This window comes from Acinonyx jubatus, chromosome C1, assembly GCF_027475565.1.
Source record: "Acinonyx jubatus isolate Ajub_Pintada_27869175 chromosome C1, VMU_Ajub_asm_v1.0, whole genome shotgun sequence".
NCBI classification, from domain to species: Eukaryota; Metazoa; Chordata; class Mammalia; order Carnivora; family Felidae; genus Acinonyx; species Acinonyx jubatus.
In genome coordinates this window covers 21553337-21577896 of record NC_069381.1, presented here as the reverse complement: position 1 = coordinate 21577896, position 24560 = coordinate 21553337, and the positions used below count along the sequence as shown (strand labels likewise).

The 24560-nt window shown below is 36.7% G+C and overlaps 1 protein-coding gene across 24 annotated transcripts in view; it reads right to left on the bottom strand.

Annotated features, from left to right (window-relative positions):
• Positions 1-24560, bottom strand: part of EPB41 (erythrocyte membrane protein band 4.1) — a 199626-nt gene that overhangs the window by 64044 nt on the left and 111022 nt on the right. For all 24 annotated transcript variants that reach the window (XM_053210140.1, XM_053210142.1, XM_053210155.1 and 21 more), the window contains 4 exons: positions 18101-18176; positions 13732-13950; positions 6147-6234; positions 3033-3185 (listed from right to left, as the gene is read on the bottom strand). In XM_053210140.1, coding sequence (XP_053066115.1) covers positions 3033-3185; positions 6147-6234; positions 13732-13950; positions 18101-18176 — 536 coding nt within the window. The remainder of the gene's footprint in view (positions 1-3032; positions 3186-6146; positions 6235-13731; positions 13951-18100; positions 18177-24560) is intronic.

Here is a 24560-nt window from a genome sequence, read left to right as displayed (position 1 = left end):
ACATGAATAAACATGAAACATGATTATTTTACTAAAGTGATACAATATCAGAAATACGGTGTTACAGAAGAGGACATTGTGAATAAAAGAATGTTACTGGTTTCAAAACATAAAGTATCATTTCAAAATTTTTTCTACTTACCAACAGAAATGTACTCAGGGCTTTTTCAACAGCAGGGAAGCCAGGGAATGCATCTTATATAATTTATGCATCTTATTTTATTCAGCACCCATTCCCCCCACAGACACAGACACACACACACAGACACACACACACACACACACACTGTACATTTTTCTGAGACATAATTAAGTCACCTTTTGATTGTCCAGACTACTTATTCTTCCTTAGTCACTGTCTGCATTTGGGATACTTCTACTACTATATGACCAGGGAATGGGATAGCAGATGATTTCTCCAATCAACCAATATTATTATGCAATTATTATTAGTAATAGAAGCTTAAGATTTTGGCTCAAACCAGATTCCTGAATTATTAAATGTCTTCTTTTTCCTTTGATTGACCACCAGTTTATCTGAATACTTCTTTGAAGCAAACCATAGCCTGCCAAGGATACTAGAAACACTGTCCTGCTAGTCTTTTGCCTCTTTGTTTCTACCTTAAGCATACTGTACAAGATGGAAAAGAAACTGACATTTTTAGTGCCTATTATTGCCAATAACACTATGATTAAATAGTGTCATCTATATTTTTACACATGAAGAAACTAAGATCAGAGAAATTATTTGTTCAGTCTCATAGCTATAAGTGGCAGAACCAGATTTTCCCGGTTTCTACTATACCATGTTACTGCTAGGTCATCTACTGTAGACATAATACTATACTTCTCAAAATCCTACTCTTGTTCCTAAATGCTTTCTTAAGAATCCTGTGTTTTATGAGGCACCTGGGTGGCTCAGTCAGTTAAGCGTCCGACTTCGGCTCAGGTCATGATCTCACGGTCTGAGTTCAAGCCCCCCGTTGGGCTCTGTGTTGACAGCTCAGAGCCTGGAGCCTGCTTCAGATTCTGTGTCTCCCTCTCTCTCTGCCCCTCCCCTGCTCATGTTCTGTCTCTCTCTGTCTCAAAAATAAAATAAAAACATTAATAAAAAAAAAAAAGAATCCTGTGTTTTAGTATGTATTATACAGGTGTTATTTAAAAAAAAACCCAAGTATTTCCTTTATCATATTTGTGTGTGTGTGTGTAAAGTTTTTGCCCTCCCACATTAAATGTAAGACAGGTGGGGTGCCTGGGTAGCTCAGTCAGTTAAGCGTCCAACTTCGGGTCAGGTCATGATCTCACAGTTGGTGGGTTCCAGCCCCGCATCGGGCTCTGTGCTCACAGCTCAGAGCCTGGAGCCTGCTTCGGATTCTGTGTCTCCCTCTCTCTCTGGCCCTCCCCCCATTTGTGTTCTGTCTCTGTCTCTCAAAAAAATGGATAAACGTTACAAAAAAAGAGATTAAAATGTAAGGTTGGTTAGGGATGAACTCTTTTATTCACTATTATATTCTTAGACCCTAGAATAGTGCCTGGCCTAAAGAAAGCCCTCAATAAATATTTGGTGAATGAATGACTCTTAGATTTGAAATTTTTGAGGGAAGACACTGATTGTTCTTTGTTAGGTACAGGTAAATAATTATGGTATTAAATAAATGCTTCATTGAGCTTATCCAAGATTTTTAAGGCTGTACATCCAGTATTCCCAAGCTAAAATAATGAGCCATTTTTCACCAGCAGATGGTGATACACACACAAAAACACGCCACATTACCCTAGTGCACTGCTTTCTTATTTCGAGCTTTTATAGCTGTCATCTCATGTGATCTTCAAGTCAAGAGACAGAAGGTATTATCCCGCTCGAATGATAAGGAAGCTGAGCCATAGACTTGTCCTGGTTATTTTATTTAGTAGGTGGTGGAGGCAGAGTAGGAGCTAGAACTTTATAAAATTTAATTCCTACTTAAACAATTTTCTACTGTGCCATGATAGCTCTTTAATGTAAAAGTTAAGTTCGGCCAGCATTAGTATATCCTGAATCTTGAACACCAACTAATAACTGAGTTGTCTGGTATAAAGTTGAACATCCAACTCTATTAAAAATCTAGAACTTGAGAGGTGCCTGAGTTGCTCAGTCCGTTAAGCATCTGACTTCGGCTCAGGGCATGATCTCATGGTTCGTGGGTTCAAGCACTGCGTCTGGCTTTGTGCTGACAGCTCAGAGCCTGGAGCCTACTTCAGATTCTGTGTCTCTGTCTCTCTCTGCCCCTCCCCTGCTTTCACTCGGTCTCTCTCTCTCTCAAAAATAAATAAACATTAAAAAAATTTTTTTAATCTATAACTTGACGTAGAATACATTCTCAGTAACCACTAGAAGCTACACATACAAATAAATCTTAATTACATCAGGTAAGGTGTTGGTGGTGCAAAACATGAGTATCTTAACCCCACCATTTAAAAATCTCCTGCTACTTAATTTATAAATATTTATAAATATTTTTCCATCAAGATTTTACCCGGAGTAAACAAGAAACAAGTTTATCAATTCAAGATTAACTTTTGGCCATGGTATATTTACTTCCATAAAGAGAAACCAGAAGATCCAGAAGAAACCAGAAGATCAGTAGTGAGGAAGACAAGAAGCATCATGGGGCTGATTAATTTAGAAAACAGAATTATCAGCTCCTGAATAGTTAGCTACAGAGAGACTGCTTATTTACTTATTTTATTTAGAGAGAGAGTGAGTGGGGGAGAGCCAGAGAGAGAAAGAGAGAGAGAGAGAGGGAGAGAGAGACAGAGAGGGAGAATCTTAAGCAGGATCCACGCTTAGCATGGAGCCCAATGCCAGGCTCAATCCCACATTCCTGGGCTCATGACCTGAGCCAATATCAAGAGACAGACACTCAACCTACTGAGCCACCCAAGTATCCCAAGAGATCTCTTTGATGACATAACAAGGAAAACAGAAATGGAAAGGTATTTCCAACATGGTCTATGTTTGATTCAGGAGGAAAGAAGCATGAATTATGTACCTCTCCAGGTCGAATCTTGATGAAAAAGCTGCTACGTTTGTAAGAAATCTTCAGCACTTTGGGCCAAGGAAAGCGGTTAATTCTCAGCTTATCTTTATAAACCAGAAGGCCACTAGAGCAGACACCTAGGATGATATCCACTCCCTCCAAGTCCTGAAAAACAAAAGTGTTAGCAGCTCAGTGTTCAGCAAAGTACTCAACACATTGCTGACTCTTATTTGATATATCAATAACCAAAAACACAAAGCATACATTAAAAAGTAAAGCTCAACCTAACAATCATAATCTACAGGACTGTTCAGTCCATATAAAAATGTTACTATATGTTACCAAAAATGTTACTATACCACCATGAGTGAACATCCGCTCTTCTCAGGTCCAAGAAATACTGACATGCACACATCTTACCCACGGAAGGAACTAACTACTCTAAGGAGCAATACAACCACCACCGCCACTCCCCAAAGCCATTGTGAAATGTCATTGGGCTTGCACCTCATCTAACTTTATAACACTTCTCCCATAAAACTGAGCCTCTGTATCTTCCAAAAAGGTGTTCCTTAATAATCCAAAAAGAGACACTAATCTACTTTTACCATGCCTGTCTGCATATGAGAAATCTAGGGTAAACATTCATGTTCTCATTTTGGTCTCCCAGTTCTAAAATACTCAAACTTGCCACTATCATAATCAGTAAATAATAACTATGGTAGCTACGGTAGCTACCTATGTCCTATACATGTATGTTTAAGTCAGTAGACCACATGACTTCTAGAGGCTAGGGCTGAGGGCTATGTCTACTACCAAATATGCATGCATAATTATAATTCTTGTTCTTTTTATGATAATGTGGCCACTCATCCAAAAATCATGGTAAGTAAAGGAGTTCTCTTCCTATATAAACTCAGTATGGAGAATCTCAGACTTTTGTAATTACTGATGTTAAGTATATTAAATTATAAATATCATCCCAAAGTCAAGAAGGAACAGCGAGATAAGATAAAAACATATTTATATGCCTCTTTAGTAATTTTTTAAAATTAAATATATATTAATCATCCCTGTCTAATAAGGAATAAATTTCACCTGAATAAATCTCTACAGACAACTATTTATATAGGTAATCAAAACCCAGAATCAAATGTTTCTTGACTACTCCCTTCCCCAAAATTAGTATAGAGAAACATGTTAATGGCATATGTGTTATGTACAAAAAAAACCGAGAAGTAAAAATTATACTCAATGACTATATAACTGAGAATTTCCCAGAAGATGCTCTCTTAAATTCTTAAAGCCTGTGGGTACAACTACATCTCTCTCTTAATTATGTTTTGGAGAAACAATTTGCTTTACAACATTTGGGAAAGGAACATGCTGCCTGACTTCTTCATCTATTCCTGATAATTACAGCAACGATATCAGCCTGCAGCAAGAATTGAGAAGCAAAACCAAACAATTTCAATTCTGATTTTTCTGCCATCTACTTTACAGATTCACAGAAGTACCCAGCCCCAAACAATCCAGAGCAACATTTTAAGAAAAACCACTAACATGTAATGAAATTTTATTAGAATTAATGGACTCTAATAAGGAAGGAAAAATCTTCACATATCAGATTTCCAGGGTGGGAGACGCATGAAAGGTCATGTTAGCCCAATCACACACCAGATATTTGAATGTCCTTTTCTAAATTCTTACCAAGCGATTATTGTACCGATTCTGGAATATCTCCAGCGACAGAACACTCGCTGTGGAATGAGGTAACCCATTCCATCTTAGAATAGCTCTGTTAAGCAATTTGTCAAACCGAGCTGAATAGTATTTCCCTGTAATTTCCATTTTACCAGCTCTAGCTTTATATTTGGAGGCATAGTGAAATGTCTACTTCACACAGTTATCCTTCAAACACACAAAGACAGGTGTTACATCTTCCCTAAATTTTCTCTTCTGTGGGCTAAGTATCTGTATTCCTTTGCTTTCTCATTGGACATGGTTTTGAGTCCCCTCATGATGCATCTTAGTTATTAAGTTCCTCTAAATGAACTTCATATTGGGGCACATGGGTGGCTCAGTCGGTTAAGCGTCCAACTTCGGCTCAGGTCATGATCTCACATCTTGTGAGTTCAAACCTCACATAGGGCTCTGTGCTGACAGCTTAGAGCCTGCAGCCTGCTTCGGATTCTGTGTCTCCATCTTTCTCTCCCTTCCCCCACTCGTGCTCTCTCTCTCTCAAAAAAAAAATAAACATTAAAAAAAGTTTAATTGTAAACAAAAAATTAAAAAATGAGCTTCATATTATCTCTTGAGCCCATTCCCTCACAAACTCCTCACACACACACCCTCACCACTCTCAGCCATTTCAGTAGCTGAAGAAGAAGTAGCTTGAGAGAAGTCAAGGAGCTTCCCTTAAGTATTTATTCTGTTAGGTTATATGAGGCGGAACAACCATTAAAGCCCAAGTTTACAATTCCTAACCCAGTAGTTTCCAAATGAACCCTGTGGTTCATCCCACGTGCACTAGAATCACCTGGAGAGCTTATAGAAAGAGTTTATAGACAGAGCTTGCTGGGCTCCACGTGTAGCATTTCTGATTCAGTAAGTCTGGGGCCTGAAATGTGCCTCACAAGTTCCCAGATGATGCTAAATGTTGGTTATGAGGCCATCCTTTGAGAACCATTACCTTAAGTCAATGGTTCTCAGGTGTGATTCAGGTGTGAATGAGCGTAATTTGAGATGTTTAGTAAACTTGGAGATCTAGCATCTTGTTCAAAGCAATTCAGTAAATCTGGGAGGAGCTTGAGACTCTGTATACTTAATAAATGTTCCAGGTGATTCTGATGTAAGTGATGTTGGCTGCTATCTCTATATTTTCAAATATTTAGGAAAATATCACTTCTGTTCTGTGCTGTATCTTTGATCCTTAGAGCGGCTCAGATGTGAAGCGGCATTCTGACGGTGGAATTGCAAAGGGGCAATTCAAATTATACACTTAAAGTTCTAACAAGAACTATCTTTTTTCAATGTTTTATAGTACCCCAGATGCAAGTTGGTAACAAGTATTATATGACCCAGGTCTGATACACGCTCAGTAACAAAGGCCAAAATTATCATTACCTTTGCTTTATGAAGGTCAACACCATACATAGACAACTTTTTGGCATTCTCAAGAAATTCCAGGTCAGCTTGAGCTGGAGTCATGGACCTTTGGTAGGATAAAAATTGAAAATAGAGCATCACAGTGCCAACATTTACAATAATAACACTCATATATTAGTTGTACTTCATATAAACACACAAACATATATATATATATATATATATATATATATATATATATATATATATACACACACACCAAGATGTACATGGATATATTTCATAGTCCTGAAAGTACAATATTAGGGAAAAGGATTCTTATCACTACCTGTGTCTAAATCATTGAAATATGCCTTAGTAAAAGAGATCTCAGAGAAAAACAAAGTCACCAAAAAGCTATTAGAAAAAAAAGGTTTTAAAACAAATCTTGCTTAACAGTTTCCTTAAAGCTTCCACCATCCATTCTACCCTCCCTCTCCTCAGCCTTTTTCTCTAACACACACAAGCTCCTCCCACTAATTTTTCTTGCCAAGGAGGCGACCAAACTAAATCCTCTGAGGGCATGGTACAATTTACAATATCCTCTTAGCTGCCTTTTTCTCTGTGTACTCCTGAATTATTATGGAAATTAAACAGGAGGGCAGCTGAAGTTACTTAACTGGCGACTCTTAATGGGGACAGGCTTGATGAAAAGAAAATTTCTGGTAACAGATGGTGTTCTGCCCACTGATCTAAACAAAATAAATTGGTTAATAGAAGCATGTAGATAATGGGGCTGCTTTCTCTGTTATTAAGATATCTTCATTACTAGGCATATAATGAATTAGATCTGTTTGAAAACAATCAGTCTCACTGTCTAAATGGTCACTGTGATGGTCTTTCCTTCTCCTTTATAACCTTCCCCTCTTTTGAAAAGTGCTCATGAGCTGTTATGTTGAGCTTTGAAGAAAAAGACATCACTCCTAGTGCTGCATAATTCAGGCCAATCAAATATGACTTCACACTGACAATAATGCCGCCACACCTCCAAAGAAAAACCGAGTAAATGCCTGCTTCCAGGAGGACTGCCTTAAACTATACAAAGCAGCAGTAGCCTATTCATTTAATGGAAAAAAGTCTCTTCTAAATCCATCTGTCCTTAGTCTCATTAAAAAGAACAAAGGGTTCCTTGGAACAACCACCAAAATCTCAGGAGAGAGGATGCAGCTCTGTTAATGACTCAGCCTCCCCAAATAAACTTTTTTTCACAAGCACTAAATCATCACACCTGAATTCTATTTACTAATAGATCTAAAACTTGAACACATACACAAAAAGGAGAGTGGGAAAATTAACACATGTGCAAGTCTGTATATTCACGTCACTAAAAACAGCTCAGGAAAATTTTACAGGGTTGTTCCTCCCGCCCACCTCCCCTCCCCCATATAAGTTACATACTTTTCTAGTTAAGGTTACTCCTAATCATTTTATAGTTTTCGTTATTGTTGATATGATCGATGGCTTGAATTTTTGGGTTTTGAAGCTGGATTGGAGCTTGAAGATTATAGAGTCCAACAGTTTGATTTTGTGATGAAGAAATAGGCCCTGAGGGATAACATAGCCACAGGCAAGTTGTGACTTTAAGGCAGAAGGCTTTAGGCAGGATTCAAGTCGCATTACTCAAGCTGGAATCATGCGTCCTGCACTTGAGAGTGGTGACCTGGCGTCTCCCTCAATCTTCTAACTATAAAGGAAGATTCATAATAATACCTAATTCCAGAGACTAGGATAGGCAATGAATTGTTTATTTTACTGAATGAATGAATGTGATTAGTAGGATAAAATGAGATAATGGTTGTGAAACTGCTCTGCAAAATATTAATGTTTATTATTATTGCAACTTTAGGTTTCTGATGATGGTACAGTGGAACATTTATACATAATTCATAAAAGAGAAATAACTGATCACTTGAACTTGAAGGCAAATTTTAAAACATTAAATGAGGCAATCATGATAAAATCTTCTCTATCTTTATTCCTCCAACTCTAAGGGACATTAATAGGGTCAATTTAAATACAGATTTAAGTTTCAGACTATGTGGTTAAAGGCTTTTCTAAGTAAGCATGCTTTAAAATTATATTAAGGGCAGAGGCACCTGGTTGGCTCAGTTGGAAGAGCATGTGACTCTTGATCTTGGGGTCGTGAGTTCCAGCCCCCTGTTGGGTGTAGAGATTACTTAAATAATAATATATTTTTTAAAATATAAATAAATTATATTAAGGACAAGTAGTAAGAAGAGATCTTTAAAGCTATGAATTTCCTTGTTAGTTGAAAATAATACTTATATTTGAAATTTGGCTGATGTTTGCATGAAAAATTTTTAATATAATTTAAACATTTATGAAACACACTTAAACTTAAAAGTTACCTACAGTGCAAATAATATTTCCTGAACTATCTGAGAGCAAACTGTCAACCTGATCACCCATCTCTCCCAACACTTTAATGTGTAATTCCTACAAACAAGGACATTTTTCTACATAACCTCAATACAACCATCAAAAGCAGGAATAACTCTTTTTTTTTAATGTTTTTATTTATTTTTGAGACAGAGAGAGACAGAGCATGAGCAGGGGAGGGGCAGAGCGAGAGGAAGACACAGAATCTGAAGCAGGCTCCAGGCTCTGAGCTGTCAGCACAGAGCCCGACGTGGGGCTCGAACTCACAGCCCGTGAGATCATGACCTGAGCCAAAGTCGAATGCTTAACTGACTGAGCCACCCAGGTGCCCCGAAATAAATTTTAATACATTACTGCTATCTAATCCTCAGACCCCACTCAAGTTTAGTCATTTGTTTAAAAAATGGTCTGTACAGGGATGCCTGAGTGGCTCAGTTGGTTAAGCATCTGACTCTTGGTTTCGGCTCAGGTCATGATCTCAGGGTTTGTGAGTTCGAGCCCTGCACTGGGCTGTGCACTGACAGTGTGGAGCCTGCTTGGGATTCTCTCTCTCTCTCTTCCTCTCTCTGCCCCTCCCCTGCTCACACTCTCCCTCTCTATCTCAAAATAAATAAGCTTAAAAAAAATTATGTTCTGTACAGCAGAAAGGCCCAGCTTAGTGAATATCAGGAGTGTCACTGAGTTCATGTCTCTGGTCTTCTTCAGTCTGGAACAGTTCCTTAATCTCTCCCTGACTTTCATAATCTTGACCTTGTGAGGATCACAGGCCAGTTATTCTACAGAATGACCCTCAATTTGGCACTGATATTTCTCCATGAGTTGATTCAGGTTTTGCATCTTTGACAAGAATAGCACAGAAATGGCTCTGCATTCTCACTGCATCCTATCAGGTGGTAAGTACACAATTTCAACTTGTCCCCTCATGGATGATGTTCTTTTTCATCACTGATGTTGCCAGGCTTCTCCGCTGTGAAATTCCTATTTATCTCTTTGCAATTAATAACCATTTTGTGGGAATATAGTTTGAAACCTTTGAATATCCTATTCCTTATTATACTTTCAACTTATTCCTTTATATCAGTATGGACTCAGAGATTCTCATTTTATTCAATGCAATATAATCAATTATTTTCCTTATTTATTTTAGTGGTTAAATTGGACCAGATTTGGCCAGTGGGAGCCTCCCCAAGCTGGATTCTGTACCCTTCTGATCATTTCTGGCATTTTTAAAGTACCTCCTTCTAGAACAATGTAGACTTAGAGTATGTATGTATGTATGTATGTGTGCGTGTGCGCACCTATTTACACATCTATCTATCAGAAATCATGAATTAGCACTGACACCTCCAGTTTTAATGCAATACCACAGGGTTTCTCCCTCTCCATACTGTGTATCACCCTTTACTGACAGTAAGAAATCTGACTCCCATTATCATTAATATACTAATTTGATCAACTCCTTGTATATAACCAATCTCTCATTGCTACCACTGACTCCTCCCCTACATGGATGCCCTTTTCACCTTGACTGGACTCTAAACCCCCCATGCTGGGTTGTTCCCCACACAGGGATGCCCTCATTACCTCACTCAGGTTCTGACTTCTAGTGGTAGGCTATCCCTTCCATGGACATCTTCTTCACCCTGCCCAGGCTTCAACACCTTGTATCAGGTACCACCCCATGTGGATGGCCTCCACCCAATGCAGGCCTTACCCCCACATGGATGACCTTCTCAATCTGCTCTGCCTCTCATAACTACCACCACGTGCCCACTTCATACTGTTTGAGCTCTGACTCTTCATGCCAGGCTGGCCCCCTATCCATGAATAACTCTCTCCACCCTGCTTAGACCCCAATATCCCCAGCCAGATGGCCTCTCTGCATAGATGACTATCTTCCTCTATGCTACCTAATGGCAAAACAAAATTGTTTCAGGAAGCTATTTATGATTATAAAAATCATACACATTCATTGTATAAGAACATGGGGGGAAATACAATCTCTCATAATCCCACTACTCGCAGAACTGTACATGTAAATACAACACATTTATTTTACAAATTTAATATCACAAATTAAATTTAAATTATTTTCACCTTAAAATTTTAAAGATCATGGTTTCTCCTAAATTTTTCTTGGACAATTTACTTCTGTAGTTCCTTAAACCCAGATTCACAGACTCTTGAAGTATAATAAACTAGCTGGGAAGAGGTTAGATACCTCTAAACCATTGTGAATTTATTCAGTACCACCTCATAATTTACTACTTGAACAGACTGCAAACTTACAAAAGCATCTAACCAGAGAGCTTTGGCACTGGTTAAGTCCTGCTCATTAAAAAGAGAAACTAAAACAAAGTTTCTCTGTATTTATTTTGAGCAAGTGTGGTCCGGATATAGAGCCATTCAGTGAATTCCAATGTTATGTGACAGCCTTTTAATAATGTTTGTTGCATCTCCTAATTAAGGACTGAGATTTCAAATAATTAAGTGGGGGGCAACTGACAAGTTTACATACTTTCCTAGTACCCATACATGGACGGCAATTCATTTTAAAGCTTGATTTGCTAGTATAAATTTAAAGTTAATTATAGCTTCAAAGTCTCCGTCTGGGCAAAGGGCCACTAACTAAGGGTTCCATGTACGTAGGCAGTCTTCTGTTTATCTGAGAACAGGGTGGTATTTGCTTGTACTTTTCAATGCATAGTAAAATGTTTCTGCTTCAGCAGAAGTTTCTCTGGATTAAAGTGCCATGTTGTTGGACATAATTAAATTTTCCATTTGGCTTTCTGTTTGTAAAGAGTGCCAATCTTTCCAAAAAGGAGCAATTCCAAGATGACTTACCTCTAAATTTTCTAGTCATGGAGATCTATTACTGCTTAATTTCTATCCATATACCTCACAGAATATCAAACTGGACCATATCCACCTATCTCTTGAGATCATTTCGCTTATTTGGGCTTAAATTCAGTTAAGTTACAAAAAATAGTTCCCTAAACCCAGATTCACAGCCATCACTTGTAAAATGGGGTTAGGAATTATTAGGCTAAAAAATACTCTCACTATATACTAGTCACTATGCTAACCACTTCATATTTTTAACAATCACAAAATTCCTATCACTATCCTTATTTTTCAGATGAGAAAACTAAACCTCAGAGGGCTTATGTAATTTACAAGAATCATAAAGCTAATAAGGAACAGAGTCTCACTCAAAGTGAGACAGGCTGATTCCAGAGCCCACGCTTCCATCTCATCACCTAGTTCAGTGGTTTTTAAACTTTGACCTTAGGATCCCTTCACTCTCAACACTTATTGAGGGCTCCAAAGAGCTTTTCTTTATGTAGGTTATATCTATCAATATTTACTACATTAGAAATTAAAACTAAGAAAAATGTTAAATTTTTATTAAATCTTTAAAGAATAATAAACTCATATTTTAACATTCAAAACTTTTTTGTGTGTGAAAAATAACAGTATTTTCCCAAAATGTAGTAACACAAAAAAGTGACATTATTTCACATATTTACACATTTTTTAAATGTCTGGCTTAGAAGATAGCTGGATTCTCCTAACTCACACTAACGTAACTCAGGGTACTGACTCAAGGCCAAGATCAGACATTCATGTTAATAAGCTAAGGCAGGCTGTAAAATTTAGCTACAGCAAGTCACTTAAATAACAATGAGACATACAGAGAAAGAAACACAAATTATTCCGGCACTTTAATATTAGCTAACATCGGGGTGCTTGGGTGGCATCAGGGTGCTTCTGACTCTCAGCTTTGGCTCAGGTCATGACCTCATGGTTCATGAGTTCGAGCCCTGCAACGGGTTCTGTGCTGACAGTATGGAGCCTGCCTGGGATTCTCTCTCTCCCTCTCTCTCTCTGCCCTTACCTTGCTCACTCTCTCTGTCTCTCTCAAAATAAATAAATTAATTTTTAAAAATATTAACTAACATTTACTGAATTTTGATAATGCGTAAGACACTATATTAAGTTTTTCCACACAGTATCTTTTCTAATCCTAGCCATTGCCCTATTTACTCTGAGGTAATAATCTCCATCAGACGTTAAAGGAACCTGAGGCTCAGGGCGCCTGGGTGGTTCAGTCGATTAAGCTGCCAACTCTTGATTTCAACTCAGGTCATGATGTAACAGTTCGTGACTTGGAGCCCCACATCAGGCTCTGCTCTCACAGTGTGAAGCCTGTTTAGGATTCTCTGTCTCCCTCTTCCTATCCCTCCCCTGCTTGCTCATTCTCTGTCTCTCTCTCTCAAAAATATGTAAACATTTAAAAAAAAATTTTTTTTTTAAAAAATTTTTTTTTCAACGTTTATTTTATTTTTGGGACAGAGAGAGACAGAGCATGAACGGGGGAGGGGCAGAGAGAGAGGGAGACACAGAATCGGAAACAGGCTCCAGGCTCTGGGCCATCAGCCCAGAGCCCGATGCGGGGCTCGAACCCACGGACCGCGAGATCGTGACCTGGCTGAAGTCGGACGCTTAACCGACTGCGCCACCCAGGCGCCCCAAAAAAAATTTTTTTAAAAAGGAACCTGAGACTCAGAGAGGTTAAGTGAATAAGTTGGGGTCACAAGGCCAGGACCAAGCAGAGCCAAGATTTCAACCCAGCTCACTCTGACTATAAGTCCTTGCTTTTGATCACTGTGTGATGATACCTCCCAACATTACCAACAATCTCCATGAAAACAAGCATTGAATTCAATCAAGCTTTTAAAAATACCTTCAGGGGGTTCATGGGTCCTCTGAAGTTTATCCATGTACAGATAGCCTAAGAACCCTGCTTTAATGATCTTAAAGTATCTAATATAGCATAATAATTTTAAAATCTGAAAAAAGGTAAGATAACAATAGCTAACATTTATTGAGCACCTACTATGTGCCAGACACCGTGCTTAGTGCTTTCCATATATTGCCTCATTTAGTTTTCTTCCTACAATGCAACACCTATCACCCTCATGAGAAAACAGGAGGTTCCAAGGACTTAAATGACCTTCTCAAAGTCAAACAGTGGAGGGGATCGAGCTGACTCTTTCTACAGCACCACATTCCCTCTGAGACAAACACCAAATCAAACCAGGTCAAGAGTTTAAACTTATTGCCAAAGCAAACACAGAAAAAACCCTGGAAACATACTTACCTGTATGACTTATGCAGTTCCATGACCTTCTCTTCAAGTTCCTTGGTCTGATTTGGGGCCAGTTTAAAATCACTAACATAATCCGCACCATGAAGTTCTGGGTCATAGTCTCCCAGCTCAGACTGAATGGTATAAGAACCTAATAGCGCTAAGGTTGCAAAGGAACAGGGCAGACGTCCTGCAACTATGTCCTGTCGAAGCTGGAGGCATAAATAATACCTACAGCCAAAAGAGAAAAAATGTTACTATGTCAGTAACAGCAAAAACAAAATATAGAGAAAGAGGTAGAAAGGGGGAATGAGACAGAGATATGGAGAGAGAAAAACAAGAGAGATTAAGTAAGTATGAGATAATGCTAATAATTGTTTAACCTAGGTAGTGGGTACATGGTTGTTCATCATACTATTATTTTTTCCTTTCTGCATGTTTAAAATTTTTCCACATAAAAACTCAAAAAAAAAAAAACCTTTAACTATGTTGGGCTCATGTCTGGAAGGCAATTTAAAAAGAAAAGAAGTTGGGGCGTCTGGGTGGCTCAGTCGGTTGGGCATCTGACTTCGGCTCAGGTCACCATCTCACGGTCCATGAGTTCGAGCCCCGCGTCAGGCTCTGGGCTGATGGCTCGGAGCCTGGAGCCTGCTTCTGATTCTGTGTCTCCCTCTCTCTCTGCCCCTCCCCCGTTCATGCTCTATCTCTCTCTGTCCCAAAAATAAACGTTAAAAAAAAAAAATTTTTTTAAATAAAAAAACAAAAAAAAAAAAGAAAAGAAGTTGCTAAAAGAGTAGATCTTAAAAGTTCTTATCACCAGAAAAAAACATTTTTGTAATTATGTGTGGTGATGGATGTGAACTAGACCTATTGTGATCATTTCATAATACATGCAAATATTGAATCATTATGTTGCACACCAGAAACTAATATAATACTATATGTCAATTATATCTCAATAACAAAAAAGAAAGAAAAGAGGAGAAACTGGGAAAAGTCTGAAGGAGGTAAAGAAATTAATATTTTATTGAGTACATTAAGTACCATATACACATAAATTATCTCATCTAATCTTCACAAAAAAACGTGTTTGGTGGGTATCATCACCAAATTACAGATAGAGAGGCAGTTTCAAAGACTAAGCTTGCTCAATGTCATATAGTAATAATGGCTGTTTGGCTACAAAACTGGACTCCTTCTATCAAACTGCTTTGCCAAATGTGTAGATACTGTCCTTCACATAAAAAGATGACATTACTGACACAATTTTAGTAGGATATGAACATTTTCAGCTGTTTTCTCTTCAAGATGGGCTAAGCCTTCCATTCACTCTCGTCTTATAGGACTGATGCCACCAGTGTGCTACATTGTTGGGAATTCATACTGGGGTTAAAACTGTTCAGTAGAACAAACCAACCATGTGCCCCTACATGTTAGGCATTCATCTCCATCAGTATAATGTTTACACCTGTGATCCTGACCTGCTTAGCACTTTGTCTGAGTTGACCAATACAGACTGTTTGACCAAACAGGAAAGCTGGGAGATATGATTAAATTGAAAATTCCTGTATTAATTAGAATTATATCCTTGCTTTGACCATAATAAGGTGTTAAATAATGTAGATATCAACAATCGTTTTGCTATCTATAATTTGTCACTACACACGTTTTTATTTTTTTATTTTGATTTTATTTTGATTTTTTTAATGTTTATTTATTTATGAGACAGAGAGAGACAGAGCATGAGTGGGGGAGGGGCAGAGAGAGAAGGAGATACAGTATCAGAAGCAGGCTCCAGGCTCTGAGCTGTCAAAACAGAGCCCGACGCGGGGCTCAAACTCACAGACCGCGGGATCATGACCTGAGCGGAAGTCGGTCACTCAACCGACTGAGCCACCCAGGCGCCCCTACATATGTTTTTAAAAAAAGAGGAATGCCAACCAAATCACAAGAATCTTAATCTCCTCTAAAATGTGGGTAATTAGCAAAAAATTTCAGGGATTTGTATTGTTTTATACATAACCTCAAGGAAGATGAATAAGAAGCAACTTTAAGAGACAAATATTACATGTGAAAATGAAATAACCAAAACAATTTTTTCAGGCCAGAGATGACATCTCAACTTCAAGAATGTACTAAGGATTATCTAGACAAAGAATAATTTTTTAAAACTTTCACAGTACAATAAAACCTTGGATTGTGAGTAACTTGTTCTGTGAGTGAGCAAACATTCTAATAAATTTTAACTTGATAAACGAGCGAGGTCTTGCAATATGAATAGTACATGACGCCAAAAGTCACATGATCACAACTGAGTCAATGGTTCTTTCTCTCGCTGTGGGATTGTGGGTGATCATCTCCCATGCTCTGATGCTCGGTCTCAGGCGATGGTATCTGGTAGGAATCAGTGATTATTCAGAATGTTGGAAGGCACCCACAACTGGCACTAGTGCATTTTTTTAACTTCAAAGCACCGATGGACAGTCCATCGCTTTTCCGTACAAGAGTAAGCTTAGGAATGCTTTGCTTCATTCTAGGTCACGGCTGCCTGCAGATATAGACCCTTTCCTCTGCTGCCTTATTGCCAGTTATATTAAATAGAGTATATAACAAGAGTTTATTAATACCGTAGTCAACATCTTTGCAAGCGTATACAATAGCCCCGTGCAGAAAAAGGTTGAAAAGAAGGTGGTAAGAAGAAGGAGATGATTACAGCGGAAGTTAAAAAGGAAATCATCAAGAAGTATGAACAAGTTATGCAAGTGGCCGAAATTGCAAGCCTTTATAAGAAGTCTATGTCTGCATCTCGTCTGGAGAAGAGGAAGAGGAGAAAAAAAGCAGAAGAATCCCTCACTTCAAATGAGATTAGGGAGATGTATAAAATGGGGGAAACAGTGCAAAATTTTGTAGAAAAGCACCACCCAAATAAGACTGAGGCAGTCTGAGCAATAAATCTGTTTAATGACAACGCATTGTCAATTTCCACGAAATCCTCAAAAGGAGGCAAAAGCAAGTGTCATTGGATAGTATCCTTGTTAAAGGTGCACGAAAAGAAAAAGATTTCATTGAGCCAAGAGAAGTGATTCCGTTAGTGATAGTGAAAGTCATCCTACACAATAACCCTGCTCTCTCATCTCCCTCACACCAGCCACAAAGGTTTTCAAAGTTAAGTGCAAGTTAATTTGTTAATTTTTCTTTATATTTTGTATTTTCTTTATTATTTTGTATTATATTACAGTATTGTAGTCATTATTATATGGAACGAATCATCTGAGTTTCCATTATTTCTTATGGGGAAATTCTCTTTGATATACAAGTGCTTTGAATTGCAAGTATGTTTCCAGAATGAATTATGCTCACAAACCAAGGTTTTACTGTACTTAACAATCAGAGTTGGAGTTTACTTAGGCTATTTCCTTATTTGAGCGATATGAAAACTGGGGTATAGAAACTGTATATTTGTCAGATAGTTGACAACAAAATCAGATTAGAAAGTCATTTCTCAGTAACCAACAGTTCAATTTAACAAACATTTGCCAAGCACCTAATATGTATAAGGATGTTATGGATATAAATAAATATGTATAATAGTATTCTTTACAATATGCTGGTTTTCAATTTTCTTTTTTAATATTAATATTTATATAGAATCCAATAAAGGTCACTTTCCTAAAAGAAATCAGTAAGTTGTTTTCAAAGAGTACAAGATTTATTTCATAAATCAAGTGGGCTCAAAAATTACTGAAAAAGATTCAGCTCATGAGGATTATGTACCTAATCACACACTTTAAAAAAAAATTTTTTTTTTTTTACATTTTCATTTATTTTTGAGAGACAGAGAGACAGACCACACGTGAGGGAGGAGGGGCAGAGAGAGAATGAGACAGAGAATCCGAAGCAGGCTCCAGGCTCTGAGCTGTCAGCACAGAGCCCGATTCGGGGCTTGAACTCACAAACTGCCTAATCACATACTTTAAAAGGGAGATAAGAAAAAACAATAGTAACACAGGCTTCAGCTTTTTTGATCCCTGTAAAGAAAACACAGTGGGGAAGGAGTATCAAAGGGAAAAAGTAGAAGAGCTATTTTACCACTATATTTGCATCTTGCCCTGTGGAGGGCATGTGGTTTATAGGCATCCTGTACACAACTTGTCATAATACCCATTAGAAGCAAGGTTAATTCCCCTGCCAATTTCCTCTAGGCACATCACAGATAAATGAGGCTTTAAGGCTCACTTATTTGCAAACCTGTCTTGAAGTGACCAGAAACTTCCCATTTTAATAGCACAGAATTTTTCTTCAGTTCTGAATAGGGAAATTCCCAGAGCTTATGAAAATGAGAATTACTAATTCTATATTTAACTATTAATAAATTATTTACCTTGTTATATCTTCTGTTAACTGTGCTGGGTCAGGTGGATAAAACTTGACATTAAAGGTGAAATTCCAGGGGACACCTATAAAGGTAAACACAAAAGAATTGTATGCTTATGCCTAAGTTTCTGATTGTTAGAGCACCAAAAATATTCAAAATTTTCTTTTCCTGAGTTTTTTTTAATATTCTCATGCTTTGTGGAAAGATTTGATATTTATTTAAGAAAGAAAGTTGTTTAGAACTACTTAAGAGTTTGAAAGTGTGATTTTTTTTTCTCTTTGAGCTCTGTATTAGGTTAATTGATATAAAATACTTGATAACACCTATCGTTGATGTGGAAAATAAACACAATTATCTATTGCTAATATGAGTATAAATTGGTACACTATGGAGGACAATTTGACAAGATCTTTCTAAACATAAAATGCATATATCCTTTCACCTTGCAATTCTATCTCCATAAATGCATTTATACATATGCTTAAATGAGGTCAGGATGGTATATGTGTAAGATATTGTTTGTAATAGAAAATGTCTGAAAACAACCTAAATATATATTCATTTAGCAAGAGAAGATATATCTCCAAGATACAGCGTTAGGTGAGAACACACTAAGGTCAAGAATAGCATACATATAGAAAGCAACCATGAATGGTTGAGGGTAGAAAGAAGTCTATGTTACAGGTATGATTACACATGCACAGGCAATCCCTATAAGGATATATAATAAACCAGTTATAGTAGTTGGTAAACTAGGAAGGGGAACTCCAGGAGACGAAAACTGATAAGATAGGGGAAATATATAGGAGGAAGACCTATTTTCACTGTGTACTCTTTTATACCATTTGAATTTTATACATGTACTACTTATTAAATATAAACATTTACCTTCTTTAAAGGATAATCTTTAAATGCAAATTACTGGGGCTAAGAACTTTTGCTATTTTATTTGGTGCATATCCCTAGGATTCAAAACAGTGCTTGGTAGAACATTGATGATCAAGAAATATTTGTTGAGTGAATGAAGGAAATAAAGGAACTAATCTCACAGCATTGTTGTGAAGGTCATATGAGGATGCTACAGCTTCAGAAAAAAAAAGAGGTACTAATATATTAAAATTATCCAGTAATCCAGATCCACCAATGACTTTATGTTGTTAGATGTAATCAAATGAAAACAAAAGCAAACACCTGTACTCCGGTTGCATTTTTCTCTCCATTCAACCCCAAACAAGAAAGTTTAACTGTATTAGAAATAACCATATCTAAACATAAATGTCTCAAGTACTAACTCTTTTACTTTTCTTAACAGCAATCGTAAGAAGAGAAACTCAAATTTTCAGTTCCCATTCTTCTCTATGTAAGAGATGCAAGTTTGGGATATTGCTAATGAAGATATTCAGGTTCACTGTGAGCTAGCTCAGGGTTAAATGCAGTAAAGAGACTAAAAAAAGTCACTTGGAATTAAAAAAATATATATTAAGCTCAAGCTTTAGTTAGTGACTGTTTCTGGAATATGATTCATAAAATTAGTAATATCTTATGGACAATATTTAGTGGGGGAAAAAAAGGTGGCTGGAACAGCTCTAAAAAATGTTAACATTAAAATTCATGCCTTCTAACTCAACAACACTTCAACAACATTCTCACCAAAGTGCATAAACTGAAGATTCATGTACTATGAAGAAATATCAAACACACTCAAAGTGACCAATTATTGAAACAACTAGCCTAGACTCTTCAAAATATCAATGTTATAAAATACTTCAAAGACTCAGGAACTGCTCCAGCTCAAAAAATCTAAAGAGATGTGCCAACTAAAGCAAAATGTCACCATAGACTTTATTTTGCTATAAAGAATATTATTGGGACAACTGATAAACAAGGTCTGTGGGTTGCAGTATTGCTTCAATGTTAATTTCCTGCTTTTAATAACTATTATAGTTACATGAGAAAGTTCCTAGGTTTTAGGATATTTTAGGGGTAGAGGGATATCATAACTGCAACTTATTCTCTTTTTTACTGAGGTGAAATTCACATAATATTAACCATTTTTAAGTATACAATTCAGTACATTTCGTGTACAATTCAGTGGCATTTAGTACATTCACAACGTTACACAACCATCATCACCATCTAGTTTCAAAATCTTTCACCACTCCCAAAGGAGACTCTATCCATTAAGCAGTCACTCACTCACTGACCCCCACCTCCACCCCTGACAACCACTAATCTGTTTTGTTTCTATGGATCTATTGTGGCCACAATATGTGGCCATTAATATTTGTATACACACACACACACACACACACACACACACACACATCACATTCTGTTTAACCATTATCTATTGACGGACACTGGATTGTTTCTCCCTTTTGTCTATTGTGAAAAGTGCTGCCAAGATGCAACTTTAACATGGCTCAGGAAAAAAATAAATAAAATTAAAAAAATAAAATATTAACATTTGAGGCATCTGGGGAAAAGGTATCCAGGAATTCTTTGCAGCTTCTTTCAACTTTCTGTTAGGCCTGAAGTGACATCAAAAATATTTTAAATTAACGATTGAAAAAAATTCCTGCCTTCTGAGGACACAGGAAACTAGAAATTCTCATACTACTGGTGGGGAGGTAAACTGTTACAACCATTGGCAATATCTGGTAAAACTAAAACGCACTCTATAATCTAGCAGTTCCACTTTCAGGCATACATCCTAAATCAAGTGTTTTTTTAAAACTGTGGATCATGATCCATTGTGAAATCAGTTTAGTAGGTCAAAATCAGCAGTTTTAGAAATGAAACAGAATGCAAACACAAAAAAATCAGGATATCCTTCATAATAAAGATTAAGAATTGTTTTGTGAAATTTTGTTTTCACCTGAGATGAATTTCAAAACTCATGCTGAATAAGAAAAGCAAGTTACAAATTATTAACTATTATATAATTCAATTTACATGATGTTCGAAAAGGTAAACCATATTTTTAGGTATACATTCACAGGTAATAAAAACCATTAAAAAATACAATGAAATCATTAACACAAAATTCAGGACAGTTGTGACCTCTGCAGGAAAAGGAGAGGAAGATTCATCTGCAAGGGCACAGCTGGACTACAGAATTTTTTAAACATAATTTGGGTAAGTTATAGATCTGTATTTTTCAGTATATATACAAGGTATGTGGATTTCTTGCTTTTGCTGTGCACTATTTCAGAAAGGGGTGGAGGTGGATAGCCACACTCAGTAGGGGGAATCTCTCTTATTCAGAACCAAGGGAATTAAGCTGGGAGGAGAAAGAGAGATACTGACAAACCTCAGAAAAAGGTTCAAATGGATCATGTTTGTCTGAGGGAAATTAAAAAAAAAACAACAAACACAGACAAAGCAATATTATCCATACTATATAGATATGGGATATATAAGATAAAATATAAAAACATGGATTTAAACACCCCAAACTTATGAAAATAGTTTTCTATGGATAGGGAGAGAAGGGGATAGGACTAAGAGGAAAACAAAAAAGATAAAACTTACGTGCACTATTCTGTTCTATTACAAATTTAAAATGTTAACAAATGTTAATTCTGGGTGATGTGTACATGGATATTTCTTACGTTAACCTCCATTCTTTTCTATATCTTTTTAATATGGAAAAAATATTGCTGGTGAGTATCTATTTCAATTTTAGATATTCATATTTTTATTTTACTTCTAGGAACTTATCTACAGAAACATGTAAGTATGTGTGTGTGTGTGTGTATATATATATATATATATATATACACACACACACACACACATATATATATAAAACGTTCACTACAACCTTGTTTGTAATAGCAAGCTACTGAGAGTAAACCAAAATGTCCATCAACAGGACTGCCTGTATACACACACACACACACACGTGTGTGTGTGTGTGTGCGTGTGTGTGTGTGTGTGTGTATGGTGCTACAAATACATAATCATTAAAAAATTTTTAAACAGGGTGCCTGGCTGGATCAGTCAGTAGAACATATGACTCTTGATCTCAGGGTTGTGAGTTCAAGCCCTACATTGGGCATAGGGCTTCCTTTAAAAAAAAAAAAAAAAAAGGAGAGAGAGAGAGAAAGAATTTATAAAAAAAAATAATAAATTTAAATTTAAAAAAGAAAAATTTTAAACAAAGTGAATTTATATATGTTGATATGAAGAATATTCCAAATTATGGGGCACTTGGGTGGCTCAGTTGGTTAGGCATCCAACTCTTGATTTCAACTCAGGTGATGATCCCAGGGTCATGGGATCAAGCCCCATGTTGGGTTCTGTGCTGAGTGTAGCACCTGCTTAGGATTCTCTCTCTCTTTCTCTCACTCTGCCCCTCTCCCCCACAGGGAGGCTCTCTCTCTCGAATAAAAATAAAAAATAAATTTTTAAGAGAATACTCCAAATTATGTTAAATAAAAAATATTGGTTGCATATTTATATTAAATACCTATGAAACATACCTACCAAATACATATTTATGTAACATATGCATATTAAATATAACATTTATTTAAAACATATGTATTAAATAAAAATTATATTAAATATTTTAATAAATATACTTATATTAAAACTTAATATAAATATGCATCTATTTACATTAAAATATTTGTATGTACATCTCTGCAAAGAACACAAAGAGTTAAAGCACAGGGGTAGAAGGGCAATTTACTTTGCATTAGATTCATTTATATCTTTTCATTTTACTCCACATATTTCTACCACCTATTTAAACAAATTTTAAAACTATATATAGCCTAATACATAATGCATACATAATATAATGCAATACATAATACATAACAATGTATAGTAGTCCTCCCTTATCTGTGGTTTCACCTTTCCATGAACAGCCACAACCTGGAAGCAGATGATCTCCTAATGTGTGGTCACAAGATCAACAGTAGCCTATGACTAGGTCACAGTGCCTAAATCATTCACCTCGCTTCATCTTATCACATAGGCATTTTATCATGTTACATTATCATAAGAAGGATGAGTATAGGACAATAAGATGATTTGAAAGAGATCACATTCACATAACTTTTTTTATAGTATATTATTATAATTATTCTATTATTACCTATTGTTAATCTCTTACTATGCCTAATTTATAAATTAAACTTTATCATAGACATATATGTTTAGGAAAAAACACATTATATATAGGGTTTGGTACTATCTGCAATTTCAGCCATCCACCGGGGGACCTAGAACGCATCTCCTGTGGACACGGGGGACAAGAATACTGTATAGCATAACTGTATTTTTGAAAGGCAAAAACTTACATATGCCTAGAAAAAATCTTGTAGCTTATACCAACTTAACAGTGATTGCATCTGGAGGATAGAATTTAGGGGCCTTTTACTTTCTCCATGATGTATTTCCATAATGTTTCAATTTTTCACAATGAGTACATATTACCTGTGTGATGCAAAATATTCAAAAATAAAAAAAAAATCTTTGCAATAGATAAATGCCAACCTTCTCTTAGGCTTAATAAAATATTTACCTTTTGATTCCCTATTTAAGTTTCTGTTATAAACAGGGTTTTTCTTTCCAATCCTTCCAAATAAAGGAAGGATTTTTGTTATGTTGCAGGGGTTTTTTTAAGTTTATTTACTTTTGAGAGAAAGAGAGAAGGAGAGAGAGGGAGTGCAAGTGGGGGAAGGGAAGGTAGAGAGGGAGATGGAGGACCCACAGTGGGCTCCTCTTTGTCAGCACAGAGCCTGACTCAGGGCTCGAACTCTTGAACTGTGAGATCATGACCTGAGCCAAAGTTGGATGCTTAACCGACTGAGCCACCCAGGTGCCCTGTTGTGTGTGTGTGTGTGTGTGTGTGTGTGTGTGTGTGTGTGTGTGTTTTAATGACAAACACGGGTTCTTTTTCTTAGCAAGAGATTTTTTTTCAATAGCCAGGAAGATAATCAACTAGATATTCTTCTCTACTCATCATAAATTCTGTTTTAACTTTTCTTCCTAACTACTCTTCTTATGTAATCATTTGTTCCTGAGTAATACTGCATATTAAAAGAATTTTCATTGAGGGGTGCCTGGGTGGCTCAGTCGGTTGAGCATCCAACTCTTGATTTTGGCTCAGGTTATAATCCAAGAGTTGTGGGATCAAGCCTGGCGTGTGGCTCCTCACTGAACGTGGAACCTGCTTAAGATCCTCTCCCCCTCTCTCACTTCCCCTCTCTCTCACACACTCTCTCTCTAAAATTAAAAAAAAAATTAAGAATTTTCACCGAAAGGGACTTGGAGTTATGTTTTGCTCATCATATCTCAAATATTCTGAAAATTTTTTGCTCTGACTTGCATTTAAAACATTTTATAGTCAAGGAACAAATAGGGAGAGTTGCCAGTCCAAAGACGTATTTTGTTTTTCTATTTTGAGAAATATAGATTATAAATAGGGTCTAAAGGAAAACATATCACC